Below are 10,217 nucleotides of genomic sequence, written 5' to 3'. Positions count from 1 at the left end.
AGGCTACATACTGAGTTCCTGTCTCAAAAATAATAGTAATATGGAGTCCCAGTAAAGCCACTTTCACAGTATGAAAGTTTTTGAGGGGACTTTTCCCAGAGCAAAGTTATTTAATTCCTGATTACTTCAAGTTGTCAACTTTTTTTTGTACTGCATAATTATCCAAGAAACCATTTAATGTCTAATAATTTGTTTTCTCGTTTTCTTGTGTTTATCAAGACAGAAGTCTCACTAGGTAAGCGGGCAGCAAACTGTAGCTGAAGCAGGTCTTGAATGCCTTGAACCTCTTGCCTCCACCTTCCAAATGCTGGGACTACATACTCATGCACGCCCTGCTCTTGCTTTTAATTTGAAGATTACAAGTTAAATTACAAGACATCTACTAATGCCATGGAATCTTCCATGTTTCCAAGAAGTAACTTTCGGATAAATCAGATGTCTGTATTATCTAGGACAAAATATGAGCGACTGACTTTCGAGCAATTTTTTGATTTGTTTTTCGAGACAGGGTTTCTCTGCCCTGGAACTCGCTCTGTAGACCAGACTGGCCTCGAACTCAGAGATCCACCTGCCTGTGCCTCCAGAGTGCTGGGATTAAAGGTGTGCGCCACCACTGCCCGGCCAACTACATAATCTTTACTACCCCTAAATTACAAGTGAAGAAATTGAGGCTCTTGGCTCCCACTGCTTCATCTGCAAGCCTGGAATGGCAAGCGTTGACACACAGAACGCCACCATTTCGCAGACCTCTGCGTGAACCCCGAGAACCTGAAGCTGTGATTGGCTGCGGGGGTAACCATGGTGACGGGAGGCGGGGCTGCGGCGGACCGCGGGCCCTAACAGACTGTAGCGGGGGTGTCCCCCGCGAGAGGCCGGTGGGCGCAGGGCCCAGCCGGGAGCCTCAGCCCGGCCTCGCGCGATCGCCGGGCGGGGCGCGGCCTCCTGCGGGCCCTTGATGCGGTTGAGGCGGCGCGGGCCAGAGCGGAGCCGGGCCCGGCGGCGGGCACGGTAGGAGGCTGCGGCGGGGCCGCGGGCCCGGGCCGGTGACTGGGGCGCCCGGACCATGGACGCCATCGAAGAAGAGAGCTTCGCTCTGTCCTTGTGAGTGACGCCTGCGGGGTCGGGCGCGGGCCAGGCGGGCCTGGCGGGCCTGGGCCGGGGCTCCGCTCCAGCGGGGCGTTTCCCACCCGCGGCCTCCGTGGGGCTGTGTCACTGATTACCAGCGCTTCCATCACAATCCTCTGGCCTCAATCTTAGCGGTCAGTAAAACCTAGAGGGCTTGAGCTGCCCAGGGCTGGCGGCGGCCTCACCGCCCGTCTCAGGCCACTCCTGATCGAGTTACCCTCTGGGCCCGTGCTCCTCCGGTGGTCACACTCACCAGCAGATACACCTGTCTGGTGTTAAGAGCCAGTATGCGGTGAGTAGATCCCGCGGGTAATACATGCGGAAGTCAGAGGATGTGCCACGCCAGCCTCAGCTCCCCATATCCATATTGTTTGCTGTTTTTGTGATCGCCTTACCTAGGGTTTGGTCACGGATGTTTTCCTGTATTTGGGATTTCTAGACTAGACAGTAATCCTCGACTGGTGAAATTGAGTGACATGAGGTTCACCTTTATGCACGTTGGAAATTTGACATTAAAAAAAAAAAAATGTGTCGGGCTTTGTTGTTGTGATTGCCTAGTATGCTCAAGGCCTTGGGTTCGATCCCCAACCCCACAGAAAACAAAAATTCAACTTCAAAAATAATTATTTGGTTCAGCACCTATTCCTCATGTGTTTTTCAGCTCCTCCGCCTCTGATGCAGAATTTGATGCTGTAGTTGGGTGTTTGGAAGACATTATTATGGGTAAGTTTCTACACCTCTAAGCGATCCCTCTAGTCCCTTAATTCTTATGTAGCTAGAGCCTTGCTTTAAAACAGTTTTTTAAATGTATTCATTTATGGTGATTGGGGGAAGGGGGTGTTCCTAGGCCACTGTGCACCAGTGGAGGTCAGAGGAAAACTTTGTAGTGTTGATTCTCTCCTTCCGCCTTGATGTGGCTTCTGAGGGTTGAGGTCAGGTCACCAGGCTTGTATAGCGGTGCCCTTAGCCCCTGAACCACCTCAACAGCCCAGACCTTTGCTTATCAGAGCATGCAAAGAAATATGTTTGAGGAGTTAATTTTTAAAACATAGAGAACATCCAGGTACACCAAAATTTTAACACAGCAACAGTAAGCTGGCCATACTAAGACTTGTTGTCTTACATGGGCCTCAGTCAACAGCGTGTGTGTAGCAGGGTAAAGGTTGTGACATGGGCCTCAGTCAACAGCGTGTGTGTAGCAGGGTAAAGGTTGTGACATGGGCCTCAGTCAACGGTATGTGTATAGCAGGCTGGGAGCTGGGGTCTCTGCACGCCCCTCCAGGGCCTAGTGAGTTTAGCTGGACCGAGAAGGGGCAGGAGGTGAATGATCCACCGTCGGTTGTGGAGGTATGGATGTGGCCCCCAAGCCTTGTGTGCTGGACATTGGTACCAAGTATGGTAGGTGATGGGAGCACTAAGAGGTGGGGCCTGGTAGGAGGTGGGTGGACATGCTTGCTGCCATGGCCTAGATCTCGTGGGACCTTGGTTCTCCATAGAAGGTTGTTATGGAAGAGTAAGCCCAGTCCCTTCCAGCTCTCAGGCTTCCTGTCTTGCTGTGTGAACTCTGTAGTGTCATCAGCCAGAGCTGGTGGCATGCTGTGGGGACTTTCAGCCTCTAGACCTGTGGGCTAAATAAATATCCTTTCCTTATCAAAAAACAAAAAACAATTGTCTTAGAAACAAGTAGGGTCAGCGGGTAGAGGCTCTCACCAGCAGGCCTGACAATGCTAGTTTAATCCCCGGGATCTACAAAATAGAACTGGCTCCCAAAGGCAGTCTTCAGACATCCATACACAGGCTGTAGCAGGCATGTGCCCATGCGCAAACTAAGTAAATAGAAATATAGTTAAAAAATAAGAAACCTGAAACCTGGTATGTGGCACGCCTCTATAATCTCAGCACAGGCAGGCAGAGGCAAGGGGTTGGGGGAGTTCAGGTCCTCGCTTTGCTCGGTAAGATCCAGTGCTTTCTTCAGTAACGGCCATTGATGGACTCAAGGCCTCAGAGGAGACAAATTCAGAAAAATCAGTCACCTAGTGGGTAGGACAGAGCTCTTGGCAAAACTTCAGGTAATACTGGCCAACTTTATCTTACATATACAGTAAGAGCGATTTTGAATCATTTTGAGCTTTAACATTTTCTTTCTTTTTTAGACAGGGTTTCTCTGTGGCTTTGGAGTCTGTCCTGGAACTAGCTCTTGTAGACCAGGCTGGCCTGGAACTCACAGAGATCGCCTGCCTCTGCCTCCCGAGTGCTGGGATTAAAGGCAGGCGCCACGACGGCCTGGCCCTCTCAGGCTTTCCTCGTTTAAAAGAACTATTGATGACTTGGATCCCTCTATTTTCTTGATGTGATTTTTGGTTGGTTCTGTGTTGAGAGTGGTGTTTTTAGGGTCTCATGTACAGGCCAGCCTTGCTCTTCCCTCTTCCTGTCTCAGCCTCCCTGGTGCTAGGGTTGCAAGCAGGAGCCAATGTACCCTCCTATTTCCTATTTCCTTGCATTCTTGGTTCCTATTTCTAGATCCCTTTAGGCATCTGTCTATTCTACTAAGTAACCAGAAGGCAGTAATAAATCCCAAATTGAAGAAAACTAGGAAGAAACTAAGTTGGACAAAGTTTTGATAGTTTATCAGTTTTTCCCACAATTAAGAGAAGACCCTGCTGTCTGAATTTTGGTGTGTGTCTTAACCCAGATTAGTCTGGAAAACCAGGGACAACACTTTTGAACCTTCTCATCCCATGTCTCAGCAGAAGCAAACTCCTGAGGAGTTTTGAGTTGTTTTGCCCACTGTGGACATCTTCCTACTGTGGGGAAACGGGCTTCTTCAGGTCGGGGTCACTTTTGAAGGCTTCGCTGTTACAGAAAGGCTAGTCAGTTCCATTGTCAGAATCCCTACACCCTGACCTCAGGTGTTTGCTGTGAATCTGTACCTGGACTTTCCTGAATTCCACCCCACGAGCCCCTGTGACAGACAGTTGAGGAGATTAGGGTCTGCAGAAATAAGGCTACTAAGATCACACAGAGGCTGAGGTAGGGTTTGAACCCAAGCAGTGGCCTCTTGCAGGCCCCAGCATTTAACCCACTGTATGGTCTTCACTACTACTTCTAAAATGAGGGTAAAATAGGAGAAGGGGGCAGCAAAATGGCTTTCAAGCCTACAGTCCAGGTTCAGTCTGAGAAGGAGAATTAACACCCAATCTCTAGGTGGGTGTCATGGCACATGCCATCAATTCCAGTACTCAGGAGGCAGAGGCAGGTAGATTGTTGTGAGTTCCAGGCCAGTCAGGGCTACTCAGTGAGGCCCTGTTTCAAAATAAATATGTAGCTTAAAATTTTTTTTTTAAATTTAAAAAACGAGGGCCAATAAGATGGCAGCACTTGCTGCCAAGCCTGATGAGCCGAGTTCAGTTCCCAAGACTAGTGGTGGGTGGTAGAAGGGAAGAGCTGTCTCCTACGGGCTTTTCTCTGACCTCCTCCCTTACACCATGAAAAGCCTGTGCACATGCACACATAAAAATAAATAAAAATGTCACTTAATAGTAAAAAATTTAAATAGAAGAGATGGAGCTTCTTGCCATTAAAGTCTCCCAATTTGAGAACTGACCTTTTGTTTACACAATAAATTTACATGTGAAAGAGAGTTACCAGGTAGTTCTTGGTGAGCATTTAGTATGAGGGGCATTCACAAGTTATTCTGTTAGGATATATTAGGGCATATACCTGTTTTTTATTTTTTTAATATTTATTTTTGTTTATGTATATGAATGTTCTGTTTGTATAGCCCTCTGCTCAACAGATGAGGGCATTGGACCCCATTGTAAACCACCATGTGGTAGCTGGGAATTGAACTCAGGACCTCTGGAAGAAGTTAAGAGGTTAAGAGACATTCTTCCTAACTACTGAGCCATCTCTCCAGCACGGTTTTTTGTTTTGGTTTGGTTTGTTTTGGTTTTGGTTTGGTTTTGGTTTTATGTTTTGTTTCTCCAGACAGGGTTTGTATAGTCATGGCTACCCTGGAACTCGCTCTGTAGACTAGGCTGGCTTAGGACTCAGAGATTTGCCTGCCTTTGCCACCCAAGTGCTGGGATTAAAGGTGTGTGCCAATACTGCCCAGCTTTGATTGTGGATAATTTTCTTGATTTGTGACCCCAGCACTCAGAGTCATGAGGATGGCTACAAGTTCCAGACCAGCCTGTCTACATAGTGAATTCCAGGCCAGCCAAGAATATATATCTATGGAGACCTTATCTCAGAAAGCTAAAAAAAAAAATAAAATATTGCAAAGCAATGTGAGCACACTTACAAGCCAGCAAATTGCGTATTTTGAAAAGGTTGAAGTTTTAAATTTTAGGTATACCTTAAATTTTTAATTAGATTTTTTTATTTATTTATTTTATTATTTTATTATGTTTCTGAGTGTTTTGCTTGAATGAATGTGTGTGCCTGATGCCTGTGGAGGGCAGACAAGGGCATCAGACCTCTTGGGACCTGAGTTTGGTTGTGAGCTGCAATGCGGCTGCTGGCAAAGCAGCTGTAGCCTTGCACCTCATTACAAAGAATGAACTTCCCTGTGTCAGATGACGAGTTCCAGTTACTGCAGAGGAACTTCATGGACAAGTACTACCAGGAGTTTGAAGACACAGAAGAGAATAAACTCACCTATACCCCCATTTTTAATGAATATGTAAGTAGATCTGTCTCTCCTACCAGAAGATTAGGGCTTCTTTAAAATTTGAACTTAGATCCATTATGTATAATTAATTTATATCTTCAAGAAGCTTGAATTGGTATCAAAAGGTGTTATAAAGCTTGGTGGAACATGTAAATCAGCACTAAGGAGGCTGAGACAGGAGAATGGCTGCAAGCTATAAGCCTGCCTGGGCTACCTAGTGAATTTTAAGTCAGCTTAGATTGTTTAGCAAGATTATTTATTTAAAAGAAAAAAAAAGTTGGAATTGGTTTACTTTTTATATATGCCAGCACTGCCAAGAGCAGTGCTGATCACAGTCCAGTTTAGATCATAGTCCTTTTGCCAGATCTTGGAGCTATTTTCTAAAAGGCATTCAAGAAGTATTTGATGAGCTTGCAACTTCTTGATTAAAACAAATTTGCCTTTACCATAATTTTGTCTTCAGTTGGGATACTTTGCATCTGTGTGCTGTGAAAAATAAGCCAGCAAGAGGTGGGGGGAGAGAACTGATTCCATCGAAATTGACCTTTGATGTCCTCATGCACACTGTAGCACATGCATGCTCCCTCACACATACATCATACACCCAATAATGATAAATTAAATTAAAAAACACGGGGCTGGACAGATGGCTTTCAGAGGACTGCAGATTGATTCCAGCAGCTCATCCAGTGGCTAACAACTACCTATAACTCTAGTTCTAGAAGATCCGACACCTTCCTCTGGCTTCTGCAGCCATTTGCACTGATGTCATATATGCAGTCACACCTCACACGCTCACATGCACACATGATCTCAAGTGATGACTGCCAAGGACAGATCTAGGCTCTGCAAAGTTTCCCTTCTTCCTAGAGGGCCCACACATTGCTGTTTCCACCGTTGCAGATTTCCCTGGTAGAAAAGTACATTGAAGAGCAGCTGCTGGAGCGTATCCCAGGCTTCAACATGGCGGCTTTCACAACCACACTGCAGTGAGTTGAGCTCGTCTCTGGTTCTGTGCTCCCCCTCTTCCTCCCAAGACTGAAGGAAACCCACTCTCCTTTTCTTCACTGAGACCTCTGGGTGGCTGGGACCTGAGTGGGAGGCCCTCTACGCCTTTGCAAGGCATTTTTTTTAAAGAGATTAATGTATTCATTTTTAAAATTATGTATGTGTGTGAGCCTGCGTGAGTTTATGGGCACCATGTGTGTGCAGGAGCATACAGAAGCCAGAAGAGGCTTTTAGATCCTCTAGAGCTGGAAATTCAGGTAATTGTGAGTGACCACATGCATCCTGGCAACAATCCTGGGTTCTCTGCAAGAGCAGCAAGTGCTGTTAACCACTGAGCCATCTCTCCTGCCCCTACTATCTACCTATCTACCTACCTATCTATCTATCTATCTATCTATCTATCTATCTATCTATCTATCTATCTATCTATCTATCTATGGTTTTTATTTGCTTTGAGATAGGGTCTTTTATAGCCAAGGCTGATTACAAGCCTCATCCTTCTGCCTCCGCCCAGGTGCTGACAGGCATGCCCCACTGTGCCTGACTTGTGTACCTTGAAAGGAATCTGTCTTCCTGTTGATTCACAAAGCCAACACTCTGTCCTTTTCAGACACCATAAGGATGAAGTGGCTGGTGACATCTTTGACATGCTGCTCACATTCACGGACTTTCTGGCTTTCAAGGAGATGTTCCTGTACTACAGAGCAGTAAGTTATGAGTGCTCCCCTACTTAGCCTCAGCGAGCCACACGGAAATCAAGAGGTAGAGCTACACGCAGAGACAACCTGCCCTGTGCCTTCTATTTTTTGTCCCCTGCTTAAAATGGCTAGTATTAGTTTGTTCATTAGCTTTTGAGGAATAAATAGAAGTTGCTGCTCCATGCCAGCCAGGACCTCTCTATGTCTTGATGAAACTCAGTGTTCCCAACAAAGAGTAAATCTCATTCTGTCACTTTACTGTACAGACTCCTTTAAATAAGAAGAAAACAGTTTCAAGCAATGAGCAGCTTCCATACTTGCTTGTGTATGTACTGAGACAGAGTCTCACTGTATAGCCTGGAATTTGCCATGTAGACCAAGCTGGCCAAATTCGAGATCCTCCTGCCTCAGTCTCCTGAGTACTAGAATTAAAGGCATGGCACTATGCCCATTCCCACTTAGAGTCTTTTGTTTCTTTTTTTAAAACAGGGTTTCTCTGTGTATTCCTAGTTGTCCTGGAATTCACTCTGTAGACCAGGCTGACCTTGAACTTACAGAGATCCACCTCCCTCTACCTCCCAAGTTCTGGAATTAAAGGTGTGCACCACCACTACCCAGCTGGTCAATAATTTTTAAACTTTATTTTTTTTTTATGTATATAAGTGTCTGCCTGCCTGAATCTCGGCACACCACATGTATACCTGGTGCCCATGGAAATCAGAAGATGGGGTAGGATCCCCGGGACAGGAGTTATAGACAGTTATGTGCTAAGATGGTGGGAATCAAATCGAGGTCCTCTGGAAGAGCAGCCAGTGCTTTTCACCACCAAGCCATTTCTCCAGCCCCAAGAAAGTCTTTTTTCCCCCCAGCATATCAAAGGCCATAATTGAGAGAAACTGGAAATAACCTGTTGCCTTGTCCTCCCTGTGTGCTCCTTGGGAGCTCACACGCCTACCCTGCTGTCCCCACTACTTCCCAACTACTTCCCAACCCTGGGGACTCCTGGGTTAGGAGAGCTCTTTCCATTGCTGGCACCTTGAAGTTCTCTGCTTCTGCCTGTAGGAAAAGGAAGGCCGAGGACTGGACTTAAGCAGTGGCTTGGTCGTGACTTCTCTGTGCAAGTCGTCTACAGCAGCTTCCCAGAACAACCTGCGGCACTAGGTTCCACCTTCAGACGTGGGTGTGACCGCTGTGAGGTCACCAGCCCAGCCAGCTCAGAAATGGAAAGACCAACTGTGCCACAGCTCTTCATTCCTATGAAGTATTGAGTCCTGGGAAACATGACTGACCCTCCTGGCCATTGTCCAGAAACAACTTGTAGTCAGTAACCTCATGTTCATCTTCCTGTCCCAATGCAGGCCCCTCCAGGCCCTTCACCAGCAATGTGGTAGTGTAGTGTGTCAGCAGTGTGGACAACACACCATCGTGAGCCCTTCATCCCAGCAAGCTTTACACGAGTCCTTGTGCACCCACAACTGTTTTTACATGGGTCATTCTGTCCTCCTCGTCATTGGGGTTTTTATTTGGGAGTGTTTATCTAGGAGTTACTGGGGCCAGCTGCCTGTCTGGGCTTCTGGATCTCCTGTGATCGCAGCTTGAGCGGCTGCAGGAATCGACTGAGAGAGATGTCCTCTACCCACAAGTGAAAAGGAGCTCCCTGTTTTACATTAGCAGTCCTTTCAGCAGCAAATGCTGCTCTTGCTGTAGTCCCACTGTTTCTCTTAAGTCTCTAAGCATTATTTTCAAGAAACATATTTTTATAGATGAAAACTCAGGCTAACCTAGTGAGTATGATCTTGGAATGCCCAAGATCAACCACTTAAAAGATCAGAGTATTATATGCTGTGTGCTTTTTAGTTATGAGTGCAAATCTGCTTTCCGATTAGTGCCCCTCTTGGGCACCATTGCAAGCAGGTTGTATGCTAGAAATAGGCTGCAGCTGTCAGGACAGCATGCTAGGTGTGCCCATGCATGCTTGTCTGCAGTCCCATCACAACAGTGTACTAGGTGTGCCTGTGCATGCTTGTCTGCAGTCCTGTCACGACAGCATGCTAGGTGTGCCCATGCATGCTTGTCTGCAGTCCCATCGCGACAGTGTGTTAAGTGTTTGTGCATGCTTGTCTGCAGTCCCATCACGACAGTGTGCTAAGTGTGCTTGCGCATGCTTGTCTGCAGTCCCATCATGACAGTGTACTAGTTGTGCTTGCGCGTGCTTGTCTGCGGTCCCATCATGACAGTGTGCTAGTTGTGCTTGCGCGTGCTTGTCTGCGGTCCCATCATGACAGTGTGCTAGTTGTGCTTGTGCGTGCTTGTCTGCAGTCCATTGTGTATGCCAATGAGCTGGTTTTCTGTTGGGAGAGTAGGGACTCTGCAATTTGTTCCCAACAATCTCTCCTGCCAAGTTGATGCTCCCCTGATCCAGCTCAGCCTGGGGGAAGGGGCAGTGCAGTAGACAGTTTTTGTGGTCACCTTTGGTTTACTGTCACCAACCAGAAAACGTGTGTCACATCTCTAGAAAGAAGAAAGCAGTTTGATTCCTAATGTATGCTTTTGTCTTTAACTTTTATAGTAAAAATAAGAATCCACACTGACTTTCCATGTGACCATTTTGACTTTATAGGATGTAAACTATAAGCGCTGTGTTTTTTCTGTAGCAATGTGTCACTTAGTGCTTTTGTAAAAGGAGTAAAATTTGAGGTGTTTGGCAAGAGTAA

The 10,217-nt window shown here is 46.6% G+C and overlaps 1 protein-coding gene across 2 annotated transcripts; it reads left to right on the top strand.

Moving 5' to 3' along the window:
• The first annotated feature begins 869 nt into the window (after positions 1-869).
• LOC119801622 (ADP ribosylation factor like GTPase 2 binding protein) lies at positions 870-10,217 on the top strand. Of its 2 annotated transcripts, none has more exons than XM_038312212.1 (6): positions 870-1,101; positions 1,787-1,848; positions 5,703-5,809; positions 6,701-6,786; positions 7,416-7,512; positions 8,566-10,217. In XM_038312212.1, exons 1-6 carry the CDS (start codon positions 1,064-1,066, stop codon positions 8,662-8,664), a joined length of 489 nt encoding a protein of 162 aa, XP_038168140.1. In that variant the 5' UTR covers positions 870-1,063; the 3' UTR covers positions 8,665-10,217. The 2 variants fall into 2 exon arrangements, with proteins under 2 accessions (XP_038168140.1, XP_038168141.1); XM_038312213.1 differs by lacking the exon at positions 870-1,101 and adding an exon at positions 1,181-1,417.

Source organism: Arvicola amphibius, chromosome 15 (genome assembly GCF_903992535.2).
Source record: "Arvicola amphibius chromosome 15, mArvAmp1.2, whole genome shotgun sequence".
NCBI lineage: Eukaryota > Metazoa > Chordata > Mammalia > Rodentia > Cricetidae > Arvicola > Arvicola amphibius.
Note: the sequence above shows the minus strand (reverse complement) of the source record. Positions and strands in the feature narration are given on the sequence as shown.